This window comes from Vipera berus (genome assembly GCF_964194415.1).
Source record: "Vipera berus genome assembly, chromosome: 1".
NCBI classification, from domain to species: Eukaryota; Metazoa; Chordata; class Lepidosauria; order Squamata; family Viperidae; genus Vipera; species Vipera berus.
Genome location: NC_138202.1, coordinates 189,887,136 through 189,914,525, shown reverse-complemented (window position 1 = coordinate 189,914,525; position 27,390 = coordinate 189,887,136). Strand labels below are relative to the sequence as shown.

Sequence of the window (27,390 nt, the reverse complement as noted above, 5' to 3'; positions counted from 1 at the left end):
GCTCCTTTTGTCAATCAGAAAAATTAAGAATTCTATTTATTTCCATTCAATTTTTTACAGAGCAGCATGAATTCATTATTTTCAGCAACACTCTGCTTTTAAATGCAGCTGCAGCTGCTGAAGCCCAACATTGATGAAGTTAAGTTTTAAAAAAGAAAGGTCAGTCCAAAGTGCCAGTAAAATTCTTTGTAGCTGGTGTGCCTTGGTTAATGAGAAACAATGAGGATTGAGAAATCCCGTTAGATACAAGCCATAAAGACTCAGATTCTACTTTACTTTCACTTTAAAACAAAACAGCAGAAGGAGAAATACAGTACATCCAGGATTCTCATAAGCCTAATACAAGGACAAGCTTCCAACTAGAATAATGTCAAAATTAGTGGAATGTGTTCCCAATTTTTCTGAAGGAAACAATAAAAAGGTAGGTTCTACATTATTTTCTTTCTAAGGAGACCTGTTGTGTTGCTATGTAAAGTACTAAACAATTTTGAAATCCATTTTTTCTAAATGAGTTTTACAGTCCTGAACTGTTTGAATAAACTATAAAGAGTAAGAAAGATGATCTTGACAGAGTTATACAGGAATGAAGGCAAAATAGAGTGAAGCATTTTTAACATCCAAAACAACCATATAACATTTGAAAGTGACTCAACAGACATCTTCCTAATTCAATGAACTCTAAGAAGGAAGAGGTGACACTTGCAAGATTTTACATTACATACATAAATTACATACAAGATTTTATTACTATCACAATAAAATGTAGTTCTGATTTTTCTGTGGAATTGATTTCCTGGTCTGGTTCATATAGTGGAGCTGACCTATTAATTCTATGCTATCAGATAAATTTGGAAATGTTTCACAATTCACTGAAAATAAGCCTTCTATATCTATGGATGTTGATATCTTTGCAACAAGATTTTAAATTAGCATGTGTTAATAAGTTGCATATACTATCAGTGAAGGCGAACTGCTGTCAATTACCAAGAAAGCAGATTCTGGGAGGTGTGATGCATCATCTCCCTACAAAGTCACTATGGAAAAGACCATGAGGTGAGGTTAAACTTTTTAAGTTTTATGCGGCATAAGCATTAATATGTTTTTCACTTAAAAATAAAAAACCAGCCTTCACTTTAAAATAATCCATGGGAGAGATAGGTTTTGTTGGTACCAAATTAGGTGATCAGTCCTACACACAAGAAACATTTTCATTTACTAGATTATTAGAGTTTCTCAGTTTGATTAATTAACTTTTGAACTGAGTTCTAATCAGTGGATTCTACTGTAACTGATAGGGGAAGGTTAATTCCTAAGGTCTTCAGGGTAAAATGAATTAGACTAATTGTAAGAGCATGGAAATCTAGTTCTCAATTAAGGCAAGTGATTGGAGTTGAGTATTAAGTGCTTTCTTTCCAAACTCTGTCTCTTCTCTGCTACAGGTGATAGATGAGATTGGCAAGGCCATCTCTCAAACAAAGGGTTGCCTTCTCTTGGATGTTGATGCAGGCCCTTCCACTAATCGGACAGTTTACACCTTTGTCGGAAGTCCAGAAGATGTTGTTGTAGGTGCACTAAATGCAGCTAAAATTGCTTTTCAGCTCATTGACATGGCAAACCATAAAGGTAATAAGAGAGGAGGAGACAAATTGTGAGAATCAATGTATGAGCAAAAAGCTCTAGGACACTGGGCTGCAGCATGGTGTTTTGTGTTGCAACAACTCTGATCATATCTCTAGATGGTTCAGTATGAAAGTTCTCTGGGTCCTGACCTTTTAGATAATGCCACACAGGGGACCATTGATTGAACTTTTGGAACTCAATTTCAAATCACTTCTCAGACAGGAATCTTGAATGGCCTTGATGAATCTCATGAAAATATTGTAAAATAAACTGCAATATTATACAGATTGCTGCTTGGAGGCTTTGTAATAAGATAAATATAAGATTACCCAGCAAACAATTCCATCCTCCTTATACAATGTGTGTCTATATTTTTGAGAAGATTGGAATGTGCCACAAATATTGACCAAAAGATGAATTGACAGGCGTAAAAGGCATGTGGATTTGTGTGACTAGACATTGAGACTGACCACCTCTGCTTGGCATACGAATGTGATAGACACGAATGCAGAAATGTAGAAATTTGTATCCTCCAAATTGGCCAAAAGTCTTGCATCCAAAGAGGGCTCTATCAACAATATTCAGAAGAAAGATATCCATGCTTTGCTTCTTTCAATAAGAAGGCAGGGCCCTAAATTTGTGACATGCCACATGTCACCTAGAACTAATGTTTCTGAAAGCAAATACACAAAGATTAATCAGTTACTTTTCCCAGACCTGACAGTGATCCTTAATGTTAACTTAGTCCTTTAGCATATTTCAGTGGTCCCCCAACTCCTGAGCTGCAGAGCAAGACTGGTCTTCGGCCTGTTATGAATTAGGCCGCACAAGTGGCAGGCAAGCGAGTAAAGCTTCATCTGTGCGTGTGCGGGATCTAAATTGCATGCAAAACCACACATAGCCCAGTCCATGGAAAAATTCTCTTCCACAAAATCAGTCTCGGGCTCCAGAAAGATTGGGGACCTTTATTCAATATCTCCCAACAAATGAAAACAAAACATACTGTGTATTTTATCTGTTTTATTCATGATCTCCATTCTGATTTTGTTACACATTTTAATGCTTTACTTTTGTATACAGGTGAGCATCCCCGAATGGGAGCTCTGGATGTTTGCCCATTCATTCCAGTGAGGAACGTTACCATGGAAGAGTGTATTTATTCTGCTAATCTCTTTGGAAGATGCTTAGCAGATGAATTGCATGTACCTGGTGAGTTTGTCATGGAGAAACAAGCTGGGTCAGGAAGACTGCAATGACTAATCAATTTCAGTTTAAAATTCTGATTGACCATTCACAGAAAGAAGCCTTTGTTCTAGTCCCAAAGAAGGTCTGTGATCTTCTTGCTCAATGACAACATGCCTATCAAATTTGGGTAAAGCTCTTGATAGACTTGTTGAGGAAGTTTTTTACTCTGCTGTGATGAAGTTCTGAACAGACTATCAAAGCTTATTTCCTTTCCCTATATGAGCAATAATTAAGGCTCAGTTTTATTCTGAAGCTGCCAGTATTCAAATGCTGGAGAACACTAAGTGTGAAGCCAAGAAATGGCGTTCTCCTACTGCATCCATAATATGCAAGCACTAGGACGGGTAGGCAACCTCGGCTCTTTTATGACTCATGGACTTCAACTCCCAGAATTCCTGATCAGATATGCTGATTCAGGAATTCTGGGAGTTGAAGTCCATGAGTCATAAAAGAGCCGAGGTTGCCTACCCTTGCACTAGGACTAGGCAATCAGCCAAAGGACATTCCAATTCAGGCTTTCCCCCCCGAATTTCAGTCAACCAATTCTGTTTCAGTGAAGCAATCCTGTTTTCCCACAGGTAAAATTATTTCAATTTTCAGTCTCTAAATCTTCTCCAAGCAAAGGCTAGGAGATGGAACCCTGACTTTTTTTTTTTAGCTTTGCTCTACCTCTAAATTATGATATAGGGTTGTGGATAGAAGTCCAAGGAAAGCAAATGGTGGGTATTAATATGATAAAAGGGCTCCTGAGAAAAAGGAGGACCTTCAACATCTCAATGGGACCATCAAAGCCTAAAGCTAACAATAATTATGCAGCACAGGATCGTGGAGCTACTAGGCATCCTATACATTCTTTTGATGTACCATTAATTTCTTGCAAGCAGGGCTCTTTAGATTTCAAGACAGCAATTCTCAGTGAATCTTGCCTTCATTTGCAGTGTACCTATATGGTGAGGCAACTCTGAAGGAGAACAGAAGATCTTTGCCTGCTATCCGAGCAGGGGAATACGAAGCCCTGTCTGAGAAAGTAAGATAACGATAGTATTTGTCATATTGTCTTGAGAACAAGGATCTTTGCTCAGGGCTTAGATTTCTTAGTCAGATGTTTTCAGACAGGAAGCTCAGATTTGGTTTGAGTGGCTAGCAGCTAGCCTAAGAAAGAATGAAACTGTCACAGTTACATCATCAGCTCTTGACTATTTTATCAGTAACTAAGCACTGGCAGTTCCTTTTAGGTGATTGAAAGAAGAAAGCCTTTTTTTCCTTAAACATAAATCTTTCCTTTTTTACGGATTTTATTCTCATGTATATGTATTATAGGGACGCAGTGGCTCAGTGGGTTAGGACGCTGAGCTTGTCGATCAGAAGGTCGGCAGTTTGGCGGGTTGAATCCCGAGTGCCGCGTAACAGAGTGAGCGCCTGTTACTCGTCCCAGCTTCTGCCTACCTAGCAGTTCGAAAGCACGTAAAAAGTGCAAGTAGAAAAATAGGGACCACTACGGTGGGAAGGTAACAGCGTTCCGTGCGCCTTTGGCGTCTAGTCATGCCGACCACATGACCACAGAGACGTCCTTGGACAAGCGCTGGCTCTTCGGCTTTGAAACGGAGATGAGCACCGGCCCCTAGAGTTGGAAACAACTAGCACGCATGTGCGGGGAAACCTTTACCTTTACCTTTATATGTATTATGTGTTTTTCTCTATGTGTAGTCTATATAGTAAGTTATATTTGATTTTAATTATTACTTTTTCAATAATAGTTGTAGTAGTAATAATAATATATTCACTGGTAACACAAATTTGAATCCACTGAAAATAGATAAAAAACATGCAAAACTATGAATATATATTTTTAGATTACAATTTAAATTTATTTTGTTGTAGTTCTGTTGTGGTCTAATAAAATAAGTTACTCCTATAACCAAACTTCATTCTTGTATTTTCCTTTGCTGATCAATGTTGTTGTTAGCTGCGAAGTCGTGTCCGACCCATCGCGACCCTATGGACAACGTTCCTCCAGGCCTTCCTGTCCTCTACCATCTTCTGGAGTCCATTTAAGCTCACGCCTACTGCTTCAGTGACTCCATCCAGCCACCTCATTCTCTGTTGTCCCTTTCTTCTATTGCCCTCAATCTTTCCCAGCATTAGGCTCTTCTCCAGTGAGTCCTTCCTTCTCATTAGGTGGCCAAAGTATTTGAGTTTTAGCTTCAGGATCTGGCCTTCTAAAGAGCAGTCAGGGTTGATCTTCTCTAGGACTGACCAGCTTGATCGCCTTGCAGTCCAAGGGACTCGCAGGAGTCTTCTCCAGCACCATAGTTCAAAGGCCTCAATTCTTTGGTGCTCAGCCTTTCTTATGGTCCAGCTTTCACTGCCATACATTGCAACTGGGAAGACCATAGCCTTGACCATACGCACTTTTGTTGACAGGGTGATGTCTCTGTTTTTTAGTGTGCTGTCTAGATTTGCCACGTTTAGCTAATTTTCATTGCTTTGCATTGCCATAAGATATTTATTTTATCTTTTGTTTGCAAAATTAATCTATGTTCCACACCCAACTTCTTTTAAATAGTATACAAGATTCATAGATAACAAGTAGATGCCATCAGTTGAATAGTGTACAACATGTCATTACAGAGTAAGTAGAAAATTTGCTTTAGTTTGATGTCTTCACACCAATACTGATCCTGTATGAAGTCTTGACATATTTTAAAATAGAAATATATCAATATCTCCAAACACCTCTGTAATTATTTGAGTGCTTCAGCCTATAAAGTAACTCCAGATTTTAAAGAATTATAGGAAATATCAGTTGTGTGGTCTTCATCTCTGAATCCATCTGAAATGCAGAATCATGATAACAATTATTCCAAATGGTTTAATAAATGACAGAGTTTGAGAATCAAGATGATTTCCTCCTCACTGTCCATGCCAAGTTCAACAGACTATGGAGAATATACTGAAATCTTTTTAGTATATTTCTCATGGAGAATGGAGGCATAGCAACCCTAGAACACATTCAGTCTAGGACAGGGGTGTCAAACTGCCGGCATGTGAAGGCCACCCCCACCCCAGCTCCAGCAATGCGAAAAAAGTCATGATATGTCATGGCACATCACGTGATGCGGCGAGTTTGTCACCTGTGGTCTAGGACACTAATATCCAAGACTTGATACAATATATATTTATCATCCCATAGAGGAGTTTCCATAGCATGTTATTGCACAACAAATTATAAAATTTGACAAAGAGCATGTTCATATTATGAAAGTAAAAGCACTCTTTACTTTCTCTCTTTCCCTCAAGCTAAAAAAGACAGAATGGACTCCTGATTTTGGTCCTGCAACCTTTGTTCCAAGATGGGGAGCCACGGTAACAGGAGCACGAAAATTCCTCATTGCATACAACATTAATTTGCTGTGCACAAAGGAACTGGCACACCGGATAGCACTTAACATACGGGAGCAGGGCCGTAGTAAGAGCCAGGTATTCCAGGGAAGGGTGGCTTATGGAACTTCCTATTCTGCACTCCATTAAGGTCTCCAAAACAAGGCTAGGCAGACATCAGATTTATGGGCCCTGCTTTTTTTTTAAAAAAAAAAGATGAACAAATTGGAATCTAGTACAAAAGGCAGAACTTGTTTGCTTTTCAGAGTCTTCTCTGTTTCTCACTTACAGCCTGGGCGGTTGAAACAAGTGCAAGGCATGGGATGGTATTTGGATGAGAAAAACATTGCTCAAGTCTCTACAAATCTGTTGGATTTTGAAACTACTCCTCTTCATGTGGTCTATGAAGAAGTTTGCAAGGATGCCAAGGTGAGTGGCACAAAGATGATCAATTGAATGAACCTGAGATTGGGCTGATGTGGAGCAAAATGCACTGGGCTGTCTGAAATTCTCCCTGGAGCTCTTTAATAATTTCTACATACTGTAACTGTTATCCAGAGCAGGAAACCAAAATCATGGATTGTAATATTACTTTTATTGTGAGGTTATAACAACAGAATTTGGCTAGTTTGAAATCACTTATCCCCCTCCCCCAAATAACTTTATTTAAGGAACATTCAAAATTACAACAGACATCCAAAATTACATACAACCCTGCTGCAAAGTTAGGATGGCTGCAACACCCCTGTGGTTATTTGCCCTTACAACTGACCACAGAGATGTTGCAATGCTCCCCAGCTCTCTCCACCATCCCACTCCGCCATGACTCCACAGTGCTTAGGCCTCCTCCCCACATGCCCATCACCCATAGCACTTACCTTTTGAAGTTCTCTGGACCTCACATTGGGGAACGAGGGCAAGCCATGTGTCCCTGGGCTGTGTGGAGCTGACTGCCATTTTAAACCGCTTTCTTGTGGGATGAAATGATGGTCACCAGACAAACCGCTTCAGGTTTTTTGCCTGAACAAGGTCTTCCCAGCGGTGCAAAAGTTTCTGAATGCTGCAGAAAGCTTTTGCAGTGCTGTGCAGACCTTGTTAAGACAGCAAACCAAAGCAGATTGACAACATAGTTGTCATTTTGTCCCGCCCACTTATGGGTGTGACAAAATGGCAGCTGCCAGGCAAACTGCTTTGTTTTGTTACCTTAAGAGGTCTACACAGTGGTACAGAGGCTTCTGAATGCTGCAGAAAGCTTCTGCAGAGCTATGCAGTCCTTGTTAAGGCAGCAAATCAAAGCAGTTTGTCCCTGGGTCACACAGTGGTGACCTGGATGCAGCTGCCAGTTTGTGGGTAGGATAAAATGTTGTCTGCTCTGGAAGCCACACTATGCAGCTGCACAAAGAAGCAATCCATTTCAGTGCTCTGGAAAGCCTCAAAAGGTAAGTAAGGAGGAGGGTGTTTGCCCTGATGGGATGGGAATCAGGCCTAAGGCCTGAGGGGACCAGTAAGAGTGAGAAAAAGCCTGTGGGGAGCCAAGGCAGGGGGAAGTGGAGCATGGGGCTTCTCAGGGATGGAGGAGGCCTTGGGAGGGCCAGGGCAGGTGGGCCTGGTCCTCTGCTAGACCTTCAAGGGCTTCCCTCTCTCCCAAAGGCTCCCCATTATCCACAACACCCCAGGCATTTGTGTAATGATTCATTGGGGAGAGCAGAGATGGAGGGGGGGGGGTGTCGTTAGGTCCCCGCTGGTCCATGGAAAAAACTTTCTCCAAGGAACAGGTCCCTGGTGCCCAAAAGGATGGGGGCTGCTAATCTATAAGGTCTGGGCTGCACTCTATTATCATAAATCCCTCCATTGTATCCCCAGTATTTTTTGCTTACAGAGTAGATTCTGGTAAGATGGGTGACTTACAAGTTTAATAAATAACGTAATGTAACATAGTGTAGCGTTAATGTAGCATAACATAATGTAGGGATCAAGCCAAGTATAATCTTTCAGAATATAATATTTTATGTATAATCAATATTTCACGTATAACATAGCTCAGCTATTGTCATGTATTTTTACTTGCTTTCTGTATGTGCTCCATTGTATGAGCAAAGAGAAAGAAAATGTTTCTGTTACTTTAAACTGTGTTGTTTCAAGGGAAAGCCTAGCTAAAAGTTGGAACGCTTCGCTCAACTCCCACCCCACTCTCTCCTTGGATCTTAAATCTTTCCCTCCTGCTTCCCTGCCCTGGCTTTAAAATGCAACAGCTCTGGCCTGCTAAGTAATAAAGTTAATGGGCTAATTGCCAGCTATTGAGCTATTGTGTGTTCAAGCTTAGAGATGCAGAAATGTAATGCTAGGATAGATAAGGAGATTCAAAGGAACGTTTTACATGCCCAGGAACCTTGTGATGTGTATTAGTTATAAAAAGCAAAAACTTTTCTAATTAGGTGCCCTCTCCTCTCTGCTGTCTAAAGGAGAGTGGAGTGCCCAGCCTACTGTATAACTTTGATCAAAGAAATAAAGCTGAGTTCTTATTCAGATGCCTCGTGTTCAGAGTCTCATTGGGATTTATTAGGATTCTGAGCTGAAAAACCTTACAGTAATATTTGGAAGAATTAAAAAATTTAGCCTTTAGCTGCCAAACAATAATGGTCTTAATATCATTTAATATGTCAAGAAAAGTTTGTTATCCTGGTTTAACAAGTAAGACTTCATTGTTAGAAACATAAAATCTGTTTGCTTGTTTATCTCCTAATATTTATGAAATGGCAAAACAAGTGAAAGATACACACTATAAATGTAGTTCTGTATTTGTATATCAGTGACTTGTATCTGGATAGTAGTAGTAGTAGTAATAATAATAATAATAATATAATAATAATAATAATAATATAATAATAATATAATAATAATAATAATAATAATAATAATAATAATAATAATAATAATAATAATAATAATAATAATAAGAAGAAGAAGAAGAAGAAGAAGAAGAAGAAGAAGAAGAAGAAGAAGAAGAAGAAGAAGAAGAAGAAGAAGTTGGAAGGGACCTTGGAGGTCATCTAGTACAACCCCCTGCTCAGGCAGGAAGCCCTATACCATTTCAGGCAAATGGCTGTCCAGTCTCTTCTTAAAAACCTCCAATGTTGGAGCATTCACCACCTCTGGAGGCAGGTTGTTCCACTGGTTAATTGTTCTAACTGTCAGGAAGTTTCTCCTTAGTTCTAGATTGCTTCTCTCCTTGACTAGTTTCCATCCGTTGCTTCTTGTCCTGCTTTCAGGTGCTTTGGAGAATAGCTTGAGTCCCTCTTCTTTGTGGCAGCCCCTTAGATATTGGAACACTGCTATCATGTCACTCCTCACTCTTCTCTTTGTTAAACTACACATACCCAATTCCAGCAACCGTTCCCTATATGTTTTAGCCTCCAGCCCCCTAATCATCTTTGTTGCTCTTCTCTGTACCCTTTCTAGCGTCTCGACATCTTTTTTACATCGTGGTGACCAAAACTGGATGCAGTATCCCAGGTGTGGCCTTACCAAAGCATTGTAAAGTGGTATTAGTACTTCACTTGATCTTGATTCTATCCCTCTGTTAATGCAGCCTAGCACTGTGTTGGCTTTTTTGGCAGCTGCAGCACACTGCTGGCTCATATTGAAGTTATTGTCTACTAGGACTCGGAGATCCCTCTCACAGTTACTACTATTGAGCAAGGTACCACCTATACTATACCTGTGCATTTGATTTTTCCTGCCTAAATGTAGAACCTTACTTTTTTCACCATTGAATTTCATTTTGTTAGATAGTGCCCAGTGTCCGAGTCTGTCCAGATCCTTCTGTATCTTAAGCCTATCTTCTGGAGTATTGGCTATTCCTGCCAGCTTGGTGTCGTCTGCAAATTTGATGAGTTCCCCATCTATCCCCTCATCCAAATCGTTAATGAAGATATTGAAGAGCACTGGGCCCAGAACAGAGCCCTGGGGCACCCCACTACACACTTCCTTCCATGTAGATGCAGTTCCATTGAGGACCACACGCTGAGTACGGCCTTTCAGCCAGCTACGAATCCATCTGGTGGTGATGCTATCTAACCCACATTTTTCTATCTTATCAAGTAGTAGGTTGTGATCTACTTTATCAAATGCCTTACTGAAGTCCAAGTAAATTATATCTACAGCATTCCTCTGGTCCACTAATTTTGTCACTTGGTCAAAGAATGTAATAAGATTTGTCTGGCATGATCTGTTCTTGACAAACCCATGATGACTTTGTTTGCATCAAGGTGTTCACTGATTTGTTGTTTGATTATCTTTTCCAGAATCTTCCCAGGTATTGAGGTCAGGCTGATAGGTCTGTAGTTTCCTGGATCTATTTTTTCCCTTTTTTGAAGATGGGAACTACATCAGCTCTCTTCCAGTCCTCTGGTAGTTCCCCAGTGCTCCAGGATCTATGAAAAATATAGCTCAGTGGTTCTGAGATCACGTCTGCCAGTTCCTTGAGAACTTTGGGGTGTAATCCATCTGGTCCTGGTGATTTGGACTCATCTAGGCTGGACAGGTGTTCACTTACCATTTTTTTGCCTATCTTAAGTTGCATTTCTATTGTGTTTTTTATGGCACTGGTTTTGGTAGGTTGGACTGTTTTTTCCCTTTGTGTAAAGACAGATGCAAAAAACGAGTTAAATAGTTCTGCTTTCTCCCTATTGCTTGTCACCTTCTTGCCACTTTCCCCCACTAATGGACCAATCATTTCCTTAATTTTTTTCTTGTTTTTTTATATGTTGAAAGAAGCATTTTTTGTTATTTTTGACTTTGGTCGCAAGCCTTAGTTCATTTTGAGCCTTAGCTTTCCTCACTTCATCTTTGCAGGCACAGGCTATTTGCTGATATTAGTTTAGTTTAGTTTATTATATTTGTATACCGCCCTTCTCCCGAAGGACTCAGGGCGATGAACAGGGCACATATAAAATACAAGATACAAAAGTTAAAAAGAGAATTAAATACAAAGCCCGAGCTAAAACAATAAATAATAATGTAAAAAACCACAATAAAAAACCCCAACACATCCCCCATCAGGCCAGGCCAGCTTGTTCAAATAAATAGGTCTTCAGATCGCGTCGGAAGGAGCGAAGGTCAGGCGCCGTCCGGAGCTCAACCGGCAACTGATTCCATAGGTCCGGGGCGCCCACAGAGAAGGCTCTCCCCCTGGGGGCCACCAGACGACATTCTCTGACCGGTGGCACCCTGAGGAGGCACTCTCTGTGGGAACGCACAGGGCGGAGGGAAGTTGATGCCAGCAGCAGGTGATCCCCGAGGTACTCCGGACCCATGCCATGTAGGGCCTTGAAAACCATTACCAAAACCTTGAATGTCACTCGGAAGACAACTGGCAGCCAATGCAGCTCGCGGAGCAAAGGTGTAACATGGGAGTATCGGGAGACTCCCAACACAACTCTCGCGGCTGCATTCTGTACCAGTTGGAGCCTCTGAGTGTCCTCAAGGGAAGCCCCATGTAGAGAGCGTTGCAGTAGTCCAAACGAGAGGTCACGAGCGCATGAGTGACCGTACACAGGGCATCCCAGTCTAGATAGGGCCGCAACTGGCGCACCAGGCGAACCTGGGCGAAGGCCCCCCTAGTCACAGCCACTATATGGTCTTCCAAAGTAAGCCGTGAATCTAGGAGGACTCCCAAGTTGTGAGCCCTATCTACGGGGGGTAATATTCTGACTTAGTTATGTGCCCCTCTTTCCAATTCTTATACTTGTCCTTTTTATCTTTCAATTTATCAGTTCTTTATGCAGCCATGCTGGTTTCTTTGGAGAGCTGTTATTTTTCTTCTTTGTTGGTATTGTACTAGACTGGGCCTTTATTATCTCACTTTTCAAAATTTCCCAAGCTTCTTGAGTTGTTTTCCCCTTTAGGATTCTCATCCATGGAATTCTTCCCATGGTCTCTCTAAGTTTATTGAAATTAGCTCTTTTAAAGTCCAAGACTCTAGTTTGGCTGTGTTCTATTGCTTGTGCCTCCAGAATGTTGAATTCCAATATTGCATGATCACTTCCCCCCAAGGTTCCTGTGGCTTCGACACCTTCTATCATTTCATCTCTGTTTGTGAGAATTAAATCCAATATGGCTAATCCCCTAGTTCCCTTCTCTACTTTTTGGGAGAGAAAGTTGTCTGCTAGGTTTGACAGGAATCTGTTTGATCTTCCACTTGGTGCAGAGTTTGTCTCCCAGTTGATATCAGGGTAATTAAAGTCCCCCATTACTATTGTGATGTGCTTCTTACATACCTTAGTTAGCTGACTAGCAAAAAGTTCATCTATTTCCTCTGCTTGGTTGGGCGGCCTATAGTATACACCTATGGCAATGTCATTTCCCCCCCCCCTTTTATATTGACCCAAATGCATTCAAGTTTACAGTTTTCGTCATTGTTGTGCTCTATTTCTGTAGAGATAGTTATTTCTTATATATAGAGCAACTCCACCTCCTCTTTTGTTTAGTCTGTTTCTTTTAAATAGTTTAAATCCCTCTAGCTGTGTGTTCCATTTGTAGGTTTCGTCCCACCATGTTTCCGTAATGGCAACAATATCATATCTGCCCTCATTTACCTGAATTTCTAGTTCACCCTGCTTACTGTTCATACTCTGTGCATTAGTGTATAGACATTTGAGTCCTTTATGACTGACCCTGTGTTTACTTGCTGCATAACTTGTGTGGTGCCTGGCTTCCCCTATTTTCTTAGATTGCCGGGGACAGTGATGTTCTGTATCAATTAACTCACTATCCCCATTATTTAGTTTAAATGTTCCTCCAAAAAAGCTGTGATTTTATTGCCAAGTAACTCAGTCCCTTTCTTGGATGCAGACCATCTCTTTTATACATTTTTTCATTGGACCAGCTACAGACATCGTGGCTAATATAACCAAAGCCTTCTCCTTTACACCACTCCTTTAGCCACATATTAAATTCTGCTATACGCTGGCCTTTTCCAATTTGCTCCTTATACACTGGTAAAACCTCTGAAAAAGTAAGCCTACAGCCTATTCTGCTAAGTTCCTGCCCCAAGCTCTGGAGTTACACTTGTCTTTTTTTTGAGGTAAATGGTGTAAGAAATTGTGAACTCCTACCAAATTAAAGGCATGGAACAAAAAGGAAATTTAGCTAAATCTGTTTATTCAGGTGCCATGAGCCTATATACATTTACTGCCAATCATGACTTTAACTGATGCTTTCCCCCAAACTATAGTAAGAAAGAGGTGATGTAAACTAAGTTACTGGTGGTATTAGTTTTATGTAGAACTCATGCAGCATTTCCTGAATAGTAAAATCATATCAGAGAATTCTGATACCTTTTGTCTGATATGTCCCTAATACAAATATTCCTGATTTTACCTCAATCATGCAGTGTCATTGGGAGTTTGGCAAATACAAAACAGTGCTTGCCCGTATGACTCAGTATTAAGTAGTTCCCCAGAAAAGAGAAGATGGAGGACACCATCTTTAAAATTATATTATCAAGTTTAGGACATTTAGTACATGTGATTCCATACAGAGAAAAACAATGAATTCATATTGAAGATATACAAGATATATACATGAGTCAAATATTCTTTTTCCAAAGGTATGTATGTATGTATGTATGTATGTATGTATGTATGTATGTATGTAGTGCTTTTTATATAAAAAAGATGCTGGAACTCACACATGTCATACAACCTGCCTTGCCTAGCCTACAAGGTTTACCATTGTAGTTGAAAAAAACACCCTTCAATTTTTAGTGTATCTAAAAGATTAGGATTTTGTTCAAGGCAACTCTGGAAAATCTGTCAAAAAAGGTGCCAAAACTCCATTGTGGTGCATTCTATGACAAAAAAAAGCCCTGTATGTATATGGAGAAAATGGAAAACTTATTAATAAATACCTATCCAATTATATGCCAATATGGCAATAATGTGTAACAATGTTGTGGTAATGAAATATTCCAATAGTTGTAAACTAGTGAAGTCATTGGAGTGATGTATACAGCAGCTAAAACAGTGAAAGACAGTTCTGGGTAGATCTGCTAGGAGGAATGCTCTGAGGCTGACTGTAGGTGCTTACATTTTGGGTTATACTCTAGGACAGGGGTGTCAAACTCAATTTCATTGAGGGCCGCATCAGCATTGCGGTTGCCCTCAGGGTGGGTATGGCCTGGGTGGGCATGGCCTACTGGGTGGGCATGGCTAGAGTGCATATGGCCTACTGGGTGGGCATGGCCAGCTCTACATCATTCGCATCAAGGGTGCCTATGGGGGCCTGGGCAGGAGTGGGACAGATCTGAGGGTCTCTGGCAGAAGGAGGGTCTCTGGGCCAGGGCCAAGGCAGTGGGGGCCGTTCCCTCCTTGTTTCCAGGGTGGCTTCGCGGGCCACATGAAACCACTTCGTGGGCTGGATCCGGCCCCCGGGCCTTGTGTTTGACATGTCTGGTCTAGGACTTTCCTGATCCAAATCTAATGCCTCAGCCTCTGTGGACATGGCTTCTGGGGCTTCTTGGATTGTAGGCTGACTATCTATAAAATGTCTGGTTTTGTTTCTAGGATCTCAATCTGCCAGTGGTAGGTTCTCAGCTAGTGGGACTGATTCCTAAAAAGGCCATGTTAGATGCGGCAGAATTTTATATCAAGAAAGAAAATATCTTCATCCTTGAGGAGGAGCATAAAATTAGACTGGTAACTTTTGATATCCATTTATATCTTGGTTTTATATAACGGAAAAATACAAAAATCTCATGGGTCCTATAAAATGCATTGGATGCTCATTACCTTTTCAAAAATAATTCAAACAGCAGTGAATGGTTTTGCTTTCATTTCTCATGAAAGCTCTTAATTTGAAGATACTTTTTATTCCTTTGTTATTACCTAACATATCTTTCTAGAGAATGGGATTGCACACTGTGGTAAATCATAATGTGGCTTGTTTGGTTTTATCATGTTGTGTAAATCTAGTTGTTTGTGGTTTATCTACTAAATCATTATTGTGAGTTATGGCTTAGGCCCCAAGTGAACCATATCATTGTTCTAGAATGTCACTGTCAGGGTTCTGATAGATCAAACCTTTTAAAAGAACTTCAAGGCAAAGATTTATTCCTCCAATAACATTTTATTCAGGAAACAAAGTATTGGCAGATACATAGTTGAACGCAGGACTAAAGTTCCCTCCCCCTGATGCAGAGTAACAAATTGCAATTCCCACCCCAGAAAGGCTGTCATAAATCACATTCACCAATTATTCTAAAACACAGGTTCCAACTTTTCAACCGGCTAAAACTTTATCTAACATTGACCTTGGTCCTCACCCAGCTGCAAATGTTATGGCTAACAAAAAACGCTCAAGCATTTCCCCCTTCCCCTCTTCTACATCTGAGAATCCCAAATAACAAAAAAAAGCACAAGGAAAGCAAATGGCTATAGTTTCTCAACTGTCGCAGCGCTGACAGTCACATTTTGATATTTGATGCATAAGAATTTAAATCTATTAAAGTACTTATTGTAGTATGATTATAAAATCCATATGTGTTTCCCATGACCCTGTTCCCAGTTGGCTATAGCCAAATACTGCTCAACCTGCCTATGTACTATTCACCTCAATTTCTTAGGTTTTTGGCAAGAGAGATTATTGTTATTTTCTGAAAATTGATTAGTAGATATTTTCTCTGAAAAACTTCATCAAACTATCTGAGAACAACTGGAGATTTTAGCAATAACAAAAGCAAAAGTGGAACATTCAAAGCAGCTATATTTGGAGGGTAGAAATTTGGGTCATGTGAATTGCATCCTATTCTAATTCTAATATAGTTTTTGAATGAGCTAAAGAAAATACCCAGTAATCTCACTGTTTCTGAGTATTTCTCACTGTCTAATTCAACAAAGGGTGCATGCAAGATTTAGATTTGCTGATTTATTTCTTAGTTAAATGATGAGGAAAAACTAAAATATGATCTGTGGTAGAGAGACCAGATCTGAAACTTGTATTTCCCAGCTCCTAAGACTTTCCTTTCCTACCTATCCATTCTGAATTTCCATTAAAGGTTGCTAACTATGCTCAAGTGGGCAATAGTTATCAGGGTGAACACATTGTGACTTTCCAGGTATGGATTACTTGCTTTTCACATGGATTTCATGAAGAAATGGAACAAGTTGCACTGGACAGATTCAAAACAATAAAATCAGTAGTTACAGATCTGCCACATCCAGGCTACTGTTCGAGTGTCTGTCCCAATGGTGCTTTGCTCAGTGTAATGTGAACTGAAAAATAAGGAACAGAAGACCCTCATCTGTTTCAAATGTCAATTTCTGTTTCATCAGATAATGATCTATGAATTTGTATTTTTGAATCTCAGGTAATTAATCGATTGGGCTTGGATTCTTTGTCTCCATTCAGTCCTAAGGAGCGCATAATTGAGTATGGATATTTTCATTTTCTCCCTGTTAGTTGTATGGTGATGGTGTATGTCTGAAGACTTTGGCTGGATGGGTGATATATGGATTTGTAATATAATAAAATCATATTATGTGTTATGTTATGGAGTCCTTAGCATGCTTTTTATCCATAAGAACTGTGGTGGCACAGTGGTTAGAATAAAGTATATTACTACTTCTACTTCTACTTTGGCTGCCAAAAGTTCAGCAGTTTGATTCTCACCGGCTCAAGGTTGACTTAGACTGCCATCCTTCCGAGGTCGGTAAAATGAGGACCCAGTTTGTTGGAGGCAATAGGCTGACTCTGTAAACCACTTAGAGAGGGCTGTAAAGCACTGTGAAGTGGTATATAAGTCTAAGTGCTATTGCTATTTGTATTGTATATGGATAGCATCAAGGGAGGTATTAAGTTATGGAGCCAGAGATAAAAATGCAATTTGGAAAAACAAACATTGTCTTCTAATTCTTAACTTTTTCAGAATATTGGCCAAGTTTTGAAAAAGTGTGTATTCTAAACACAAATTAAAAGATGCAAATTATTTCATTTCCAGTTTATAATTATGCAAATATGTGTTGCACATGTTTAAGATTTAATTTAAATAATTATTTAATTTAATTAAGTACTATTTAATTCACATAACACTATTATTCCCAAAGGTCTGCTTTTGCTTGGGAAATTCAAAATCCAAATGAGCCAAAAAATGTATAGCGTAGATGTCTCTCTTTCCTGGAGAGGGAGCATTTTTACTTCAAATAACTTCTGTTACTTTGGATCATTTCCTGATCCAAAGAATCTGCATTTTTATATCGGGCAGAAAGATGTCTGAGTACATTCCTTTCTTGACTTCACTTTGTTTTTGTCAGTAGTATTTTATAGTACTAATAGAAGAGAATATTTGTACCTCAGGGGTGAACTGTGGGGTCCTTGGTGTTCTCTGAATTTGGTTTTCTTGCAGGCATTTCATTACTAGTCTAGGTGCACCGACGATGTTACCTAGTCTGGTAATGAAATATCTGCAAGAAAACCCCCAAGCTCAGAGAGCACCAACGACCCCACAGCATTTTATAATTCATGAAAGTGATTTTTTCAAATGCTTTTTACCTTCGGAAGGGACATGGTGGAGGATGACAGAGAAAAAGGAAGTCTGATGTCTTTGTCTCTTCACGCCTTTGTGCAGAAAGTTGGTGCAAGATCAGCTGCTCCTGGAGGAGGATCAGTATCAGCAGCAATATCATCTCTGGTATGTAGCTACTTCAACACCCCATTTTAAAACTACTGTCCTAAATAGTGATTCCACACAGGACTTCTCCTGTAGTGGTGTTATACTGTAATGCTGAGCTCCACTAGCAAGATTTGAAATTTGAAAATAAATTGCTCTCAGCCAATACTGAGTGCTTTTGATAATCCCTAGAATTACCTATTCTATATGTTTTGTTGAGTGTAGCTAAAAGGTTCCTTCTCGATCTGCCAACCAAATGACATTGGAATCAGCCCCTGAGTATGAGCCATAGACACACAAATATCAGAAATTAATTCAATCAATGAAACTGTTATTTTTCTTATGATCTTCTGTTGACTTTTCTTTACAGATCTGTGAAGGTATTTTTTTCATCACCATTTTAATTGTGAACTGTTGTTAAATGCAGCAGTTGCTAAATGAGAACTACCTATAGTTCAAAATAATATGGATATCCAAAAATATTAACAAATGTCTCAAAATCAGATTGTTACATGCAATTACTTCTTCCCAGAACATCACATCACCGTTTTAGACCAGAATGTTTTAATTTTTATTTTTCAATTATGAATTCATTCCTTTTCCATACAAAGCTATGAGGTTCAGTAAGTCCAATATATCTATATCTATATCAGTAAGTCAGTAAGTCAGTAAGTTCAGTAAGTCCAATATATCTATATCTATATCTATATCTATATCTATATCTATATCTATATCTATATCTATATCTATCTATATCTATATCTATATCTATATCTATATCTATATCTATATCTAATCTATATCTCTCTATATCTATATCTATCTGTATCTGTATCTGTATCTGTATCTGTATCTATCTATCTATCTATCTATCTATCTATCTATCTATCTATCTATCTATCTATCTATCTATCTAATTGAATTTGTATACCGCCCTATTCCCATAGGACTCATGGCGGTTTTCAGGACAGTTAAAACCATGAAATACAAAAATTAAAATCAATTAAAACAATTAATTAAATTCAAGCCCCAAGAGTGAATCTATATGTATATATGTATATATATACAGTATATATTGGATGAATAAGCTGTAAATTTAAAATCTACTGTAACGTGTCAAAATGGGGTGAATTCCAATTCCAATTTTACAACAACGACAAGAAACATTTAACAAGTTTATTTGGAGTAGAATAAAACATCATACAAGTTTCAAAAGACAGATGTGACCTTGCTCTTCCAAATTTTAAACAGAGCAAACTGTTTGACAGCAGAATGTTACTATTGGAAGGAGCTTGTCTAGCTATTGGACTTCATATGGTACAAGGACACAAAAGAGAAACACAACCTTAAATTATAAAATAAAACTTGACAAAAGTATAGAACTCTTCAAGGAAAATAATGCCCAATAATTTCACCATTAGCTTTTTTCATGATGGAGATGACTACAGTAAGAAAAGTATAATTACATGTACAAACATGGAAATAGACTAAAGACAAAGGAAAAATTTGATGTACCTACAAATTGCTGGAAAAATAAAATCTGACCTCAGAAATGAGGGACATTAAGAAAATTTGAAATCCTTATTAAGAATCAGACTTGACACATATAAAAAATTATAGATCAATTTCATTACTAAATGTAGATTATAAAATTTTTGCTTCAATAATGGCAGAAAGAATCAAGAAATTCTTGAATGAATTTATACATACAGATCAAAATGGCTTTTTACCTAAAAGACAGATTAAAAAATAATGTACGAACAATTCTGGATGTCTTAGAGTTGTATGAAGCTCATCCAGGGAAACAGATGGCTATGATATTTCTTGATGCACAAAAAGCATTTGATAATTTAAATTGGCAATTTATGTTTCAGCATCTTGCTGAATATTAATATTAATATTAATATTAATATTAATATTAATATTATTATATTAATATTATTATAATATTAAAAAGGGCAGAAGACAGGGATGTCCTCTATCTCCTCTCTTATTTATATTAACCTTGGAAATACTGAACAGAAATATTAGACATGACTCGGAAATTAAAGGACTAGAGATAAAGGGTGAAAAATATAAACTGCAAGCATTTGTGGATGACTTGGTTTTTATATTAGAAGAACTTCTGGAAAGAAGCACAAAATTGCTGGACACAATAGAACAATATGGTGACCTTGCAGGATTGATAATAAATGGAGAAAAGACTAAAGTTTTGACAAAGAATTTAACAGAAAAACAGAAAATGCAACTTGCAAGAAAAACAAATCTTCAAATAGTTAAAAAAGTTCAGTATCTGGGAATTTACTTAACAGCAAGATGTATAACAGTAAAAGAGGATAACTATATAAAATTATTAAAACAAATAAAATTGGACTTAGAAAAATGGAAAAACCAAAAATACCAAATTATACCAAAAATACTCTCTTTATTTCAAACCATTCTGGTAAAATTAGAAAAAGCTTTCTTTGATGAACTGAATTCCATAATATTGAAATTTATTTGGCAAGGGAAAAAAGCACGAATCAAAGTCAAAATGTTACAGGATGTTAGAGAAAGGGGAGGATTCGGACTCCCAGATTGGAAGTTATACTACCAAGCAGCTATCTTAATGTGGATTAAAGAATGGATAACACTTAGAGGTAAAAGACTATTATACCTAGAGGGGCATGACCTGCAGCTTGGCTGGCATGCCTTTCTGTGGTATGGGAAGAGTAAAGCGCATAGATATTTTCAGACCCACGCTATAAGAAACGCGCTTCTCTTAGAATGGGGAAAAAATAAAAGAAAAAACTTATATCAAGATACCTGAATGGCTCTCAACAATTGAAGCTTTTGCTTACCCAAACTTAATTAACTATGATAAATTTGTAACATATAAAGACTTATTGGATAATGAAGGAAGATTGAAATCTAGACAAGACCTACAACAACAAGGTATTGACCTAGCATGGTGGCCATACCTACAAATCCAAACAAGATACGAAAAAGACGTGAAAACAATGGAGCTCTACAAGGAACAGACAGAACTTGATCTTATATTGTTAAAAATAGATGAAAAGCTGATTAAAAAACCTCTATAGATTTCTGCTTAATTTAAAGATGGAGGAAAAAAAAGTTAAAGAAACAATGATAACTTGGGCAAAAAATGTTGTTTATACTATAGAGTTTGAAGAATCATATAAAGAAAATTTGTATAAAATGTTTTATAGATGGCACATGACACCAGTGAGATTAACAAAAATGTTTAAAAATACTTCAAATATTTGTTGGAAATGCAGCCAAAGACCAGGTACTTATTATCATATCTGGTGGACATGTTCTAAAGCCAAAAGGTTCTGGCTCAAGATACACTCATGGTTGGAGAAGATGATTAAAAAACAAATAGAATTTAAACCAGAATTGTTTTTGTTAGGAATGATAGGTCCCAATTATGACAAGGAGAGCAGATATCTAATATTACATATACTAACAGTAGCAAGAATTATCTATGCCCAATATTGGAAAAATGAGAACTTACCAACTGAAGAAGTATTAATTAAGAAAATATTAGATTGTGCAGAAATGGATAGATTAATTTTAGAGATTAAAGAGAAAGAGCATTTAGTTTACAATAGAACTTGGAACAAATTTTATCAATGGCTAGATAAACGAATTAGAGGGAAAGGAATGTGATATGTATTTTTGACTTTAGTAAGAAAAATATGGATTGAAAACTTAATATTGCTTATTATAATTTACTATAATTATTGTTATCAACTATTACTTTTATCATTTCTATTTATATATATTTACTCAGACAATATCCTGTTTGCCAAATATTGAATGTTATTGGGGAAAACCCCAACCCTTATCCCAACCATCCCTGTACCCTAACCCTAAACCCTACCATTTTATCCCTCTCACCAACCCTATAAAAACCAATAAAATCTTTCTAAAAAAAAGAATCAAGATCACCTATATATATAACCTTCTAATTAGTTCTGATATGGAGTCTGAACAAATGAAAGTATTTATATTAAATTGGATGCAAAACTTCAAAAACACTGTCTCAATAAAACAATGGGAAGACTTTTTGAAGAAGCTATGATTTGAGAGAAAACTGGTGGAAAAAGTTTTACAGATGGTATACAACTCCATCAATAATGGTCAAAGCAGTCAAATTACATGATAATCAGTGCTGGAAATACCACAAAACAGAAGGAACATTCTGCCATATGTGGTGGGCACAACACCAATGTTAGGATCAGGAGTGGACTGGGAAGGGTGTGCCAGGGTGCAAGAGGGCTCAAGGGTTAGGGAAGGTGACCAGAGTACACAAGTAAGGAACTCTCTCTGCCCCCTCTCTCCCTCTCTCCTTCCCCCTCCTCTTCCCCCTCCCTCTCTCCCTCTCCCTCACCTTCTCCCTCTCCCCTCTCCCCCCACAAGCAGTTTTTCTCCTTCAGAACCTATTACGGTAGATTTTTCACCATCTTTACAGTATTTTGATGTAACATAAAAAGCCCCTGCCTCTTGGTGATCAGTGAAATTTGGAAAGCATAGACATCTTGTTTTTTGTTTTGTTTTTTTGTCCTGTGTGGCAAAAGCTTTTCAGATGATCAGGTCTCTCCTTCTAGGGAGCAGCACTTGGTTGCATGGTGGGATTAATGACATATGGAAAACGTCAATTTGAGGACCTGGACCCAGTTATGAGGCAACTCATACCCCCGTTTCATCAGACCATGAATCAGCTAATTGCTATAGTAGACAGGGATTCCTTGGCATTCAGCAGCTACATGGTGAGTGAAGCGTTCATACTTTCTGCAAATGTGTATTATTGTGCATTTTGTACATTTGGACAGGAATGGAGTTGAGGAGTTTTTTGCTTTTTGCTTGAGGAAGGCTATATTTTTGGAAAAAGGGTGGAGTGCATATGAAAGGTAAGATGAAAATAAGTTCTGGGAGTCTATCTTAGAGCTTCAACCTCCATACCTATCCCATGTTCCCTAAAATAATAGCTTAAATATGTGTTTTTGTTCTCTACAGGATGCTATGAAACTTCCTAAGCAGACCTCTGAGGAGAAAGAGAGGTATTACTGGGCCTTTTGTTCACATGAAATTACAGTACTTGTTTTCATAATAAATTTCTATGGAGATTCTTAGTCATGGTTGTCCCAAAGATGCTTTCTTCACGAGGCAACTGGACTTTCTTGTTTTTTTTCTTTGAAGACATTTTGCTTCATATCCAAGAAGCTTCTTCAGCTCTGACTGGATGGTGGGGAATGGCTGGATTTATACTCTTTGCAGACAGCTGGTCATTTGCATTCTTTTAGTGAGTCATTGAAGCCCCTGGAGGCTTATCTGTCAGGGTCACCTGAATAGTGCAAATGTGTGTGGAGTCTTCTTGGAACTGTTGAAAGGATTGTGTTGTAGACTGGAGATAGATGTTATTGTATCCCTTCCCCTCTGTTGAAAGAGGGCTGCAGGAAAGAAGGTCTCTGTTTATTTGGTAGCCAGAAACTAAAACTAAAATGGCAGTAGCATGTTTCTGGGGTGGCTGACAAAATGGAGTTGAGAGTAGATGGGTTTTTATACATTCTTTGCGGCTTTGCCTGTTCCTGTGTAAGAATGTGTCATTTAATATTTTAATGGCTGTTGCCAGATTCTTATGGGGTCATGGCTGGCTCTACAAGAGGGGAAATGCAAATCCTAGGTGTTTTGTTTGTCTGAACTAATCTTGTCAGTTTGGCCTTGCCTATTGTGATGCTTATTTAGCTGGCTGTTCTTTGACTGGGGCTGCTTTCTGCCTTTAAGAAGATGGCTCTCCCTTCTCCTTTAGGGGAAATATAGTATTCTGCCTCTTTTAATATTCCCCTAAATATTTCATTCTCTGGGGGAGGGGGGCTTCCCACAAATGTAATGGCTAAATGGATTATGAGCTTCTCAACATAAGGATGGCTCAGACTACTGTTGCATTAATTGCCCAATTACAAAAGAAAAGAAAAGAAACCAAGTAGAAAATATAGCAGACCTTCAGGCCAGGAGGTGACAGCTGCACAGGACAAGGACCTGGAGCTGGAGCTGAAGGGGACAGGTGAGGTCCTCTAGCCAATCAAAACTGGGGCTCTGATTAGAATATAATTTATTTTATTTATTTAATTAAATTTCTATGAAGTGCTAGAGACCATCCACTCTGAAGGACTTAAGAGCTTTGACTGGAAAATAGCATCTTTGAAATGAAGCTGGGGAAATGGCTGTGGGTGTATTTCAATGGGCTGGGATGGGAAAGAGTGAAGTCATCTATTTCTACACCAAGGAAGTGGTGGGTGATCTGCCCTGGCGGTAGCCAAGCAAAAAATGTGGATGTTGTGGGGGGAGGGGGGGATGGAAAGAGTAAATAAAGGAAAAGTATGAATTTTAAAGACAAATTAAGTTTGAAAAGATTTAGGATTAAGGAATGATTGAAATATTGTGGGGAAATTAGGCTTAATAAGAACTCTGAAAAAAAGGATATATAGTGATTTAACTAATTTTTACAAATAGAATGAAATATAAATTGACTAGAAAGATGTTATGGATAGATGTTATGATAGATAAGTAGTATAGTACCTTTATAATATATGAAATATGAAAATACTGAGATGATATATTTAAATGGAAAATTTGGATATTTAGATGTTAAATACTGGGAAAATATGATTGACAAGAATTGTTTGAATATTATGCAGAAATTGAGCTTAAACAAGATTTATGAAAATAAGATACATGGTGAATCAATAAGATGACTCTTACGAAAAACATAAGCTGATAAGAAAAAAATGCTACATGGACAGGCAGTGGTCACAGCAGTGACAGCTCATATTTGTGTAAATTTTTTTTTGGATTGCTAATAAAGAATTAAAGGGAGACTGATATGCATTTCAAACTTATTTGTTCTCATCAGTCAGCCATGAGCTGTCACTACTGTGACCATTGCCTGTGGATGGCCTTGGGTTAGGCTGAAATAGGAAATAAGATTTGTCCCATGTTTGGGGCCTAGCAAGGTAATCTAAATACTTAACAAACATTTAACACATATCTCCCTTGCTTCTCAGCTAACAAAGAGAGAGAGAGAGCCTGTGGCCTAGGGGTTAAAACAATTGCCTAATGTGCAATCAGCCCAGGTTGGAATCTCAGAAGGGTATGGCTGACTGATGAGAACAAATAAGTTTGAAATGCATATCAGTCTCCCTTTAATTCTTTGTTAGCAATCCAAAAAAAAATAAAAAAACACACACACACACACACATATGGATATGGATATGGATATGGACTGAACCTGGGTCTGTGATTACACTACACTGGCTTTCCTTAGAGGGTGGGCATTCTATTTTTTCTCTTTGTATTGAATAGATGTGTTTGTATTGCAAGATAGATGCCCTTATAACTGCTTCTTTTGGGCTTCACTGGTTTGGGATTGTCCTCCCAGAGTTATTTCATTGTTTCTTATTCCTTTTCTGCAGGCGTACAGCAGCCATGCAGCTAGGCCTGAAGAATGCTGTTGATGTCCCTTTCTCCTTGGCAGAAAAAGTGAACTCTTTATGGCCTTTTTTGAAAGAAATGGCACAGCATGGAAACATAGCCTGCAAATCAGATATCCAGGTATTTATGCTGCCTAGTCTGAGGACAGAACTGATCTTTAGTTGTGTAACCAATCATTTTATTGAGCTGAACTCTTGCCACAAACTGGTTGAGGCCATGGTCTCAGTTGACAGAATGAGGTTGGTAGGTTCCATTTTCCCTGGTCACTGGCATCTCTTCTCCTTCTCTTTCTGATTTTAGGTGGCAGCTAAAGCTTTAGAAGCAGGAGTATTTGGGGCCTATTTCAATGTCATCACCAACTTGAAAGATATAACAGATGAAGATTTCACACAACAGGTAGGAATTGTTCACATCTGCTTAGAACTGTGGACAATTCAGCATTAGTTTGTATTCTTAAAAAAAGGCTGAAATAGCTCTGCAGCTTTGTTAAGATTGGTTGAGATGATTTGGATGGTGTGAGTTGGACTGGAGGGCTGATGATTCCCTTGCTAGACTGTTTTTTTACATTTTTCTCTAAGATAAGAGACACTTGATGGAAGGTGTTTCCCAGATGACTTAGACAATGGAGTTCTTTAAGTCAAGGGTTTCAACCACAATTTCACAGTTAAGGAAAGTCTAAGAGATAACACATGATACAGTTTTTAGACCAATGCCTCCAAGTCTAACAGACATTGTCCCTCTCTCAATCTTAGTTTGAGTTCATGCCTTAGAGCTTATTTTTTAACTATGCCTTACTTAGTTCAACTTGGTAGGGAATGAGTGCTTTACCGCAATGACTTAAGAAATTCACTAAACTTCCCCCTTACGATGAAGACCTCACTTCCCTTAGAGCAGTGTTTCTCAACTTTGACAACTTTAAGATGTATGGACTTCAGCTCCAAGAATTCTTTAGCCAGCATTCCTGGCTGGAGCATTCTAGGAATTGGTCCAGACATCTTAAAAGTTACCAAAGTTGGGAAATAGTGCCTTAGACTAGAGTTACTTGTCAGGGATTTGCCAATTTTAGCTGTTCTTTTTAATCAAAATAGTTTTAAAAGGAAAAGCTCCTACATCACCCTTCGTTAATCTCTCATGTCTCCTCCCTCAGCCTCCCCTATTTTTTTCTGTCTGTCTGAGCATGGATGTCTGTTATTTTGCTTTATTGCTTCACGCTAATTGGCTACTCTTGAGATCTACATGCTGTGCTTAAGTCACATTTTGTGCTGAGCTACATTCCATTCTGAGAATCTGATCTTCCTTTGTTTATTTTGCTATATTTATGTATTAATATATTTATGCTATCATTTTTGCAAAATCTTATCATATAGTATTACACAGTTGGAAGTCAACCCAGGAAAAAACCCTTTACTTACTATATCTGGCAACTGAGTTGCAGCATCCTCACATAATGTGTCCAAATAGGATAATTTGAGCCTGACTATGCAAAGTACCACTCCTCCATGAGTAATTCAGCACTAAAGTACATTCTCTCTCCCCCTCCTCTCTCCCTCCCTCTCTCTCTGTCTCTCTCTGTCTCTCTGTCTCTGTGTTCATCTCTTTTGCAGGTGCACAAGAATATTTCCTATTTCTTGGAGGAAGCCCAAAAGAATACAACAGTTATCCTTGATCATCTGGACAAACGGGCAATATGAAGTTAAACATATGAAATTCTCATCTGTAGTACTGTTAACCTGCATTCAGACAGATTTGAAAAAAAGAAAAAAAAATATAAGTTACTTTCGATTCTATACATGCATGAATTTTGTTGCAAATCCAGAGTTTTTCTGCCGTGACTAACAAGGATCTCTTTTTGTTGCCCACTGCCTGTTATCCTATCTTAATAATCATGATAGCAGTATGAAGCAAGTTTTCAGTGACCCATCAATGTTAAAAAATCTTCTATATCTACTACAAAATATGAGCTATACAGCTTATAGTTTCAG

General features: G+C 38.3%; 1 protein-coding gene across 1 annotated transcript; it reads left to right on the top strand.

Moving 5' to 3' along the window:
- Nucleotides 1-367: 367 nt before the first annotated feature.
- FTCD (formimidoyltransferase cyclodeaminase) lies at nucleotides 368-27,265 on the top strand (the record flags this gene model as incomplete). The annotated part of the gene is made up of 14 exons (XM_081326680.1): nucleotides 368-421; nucleotides 1,440-1,623; nucleotides 2,701-2,829; nucleotides 3,804-3,892; nucleotides 6,166-6,345; nucleotides 6,538-6,675; nucleotides 14,811-14,942; nucleotides 16,613-16,674; nucleotides 17,803-17,932; nucleotides 22,525-22,686; nucleotides 22,934-22,977; nucleotides 25,390-25,528; nucleotides 25,709-25,804; nucleotides 27,013-27,265. The coding sequence occupies 14 exons, from the start codon at nucleotides 368-370 to the stop codon at nucleotides 27,097-27,099; spliced, it is 1,626 nt and encodes a 541-aa protein (XP_081182806.1). The 3' UTR covers nucleotides 27,100-27,265.
- Nucleotides 27,266-27,390: the final 125 nt, after the last annotated feature.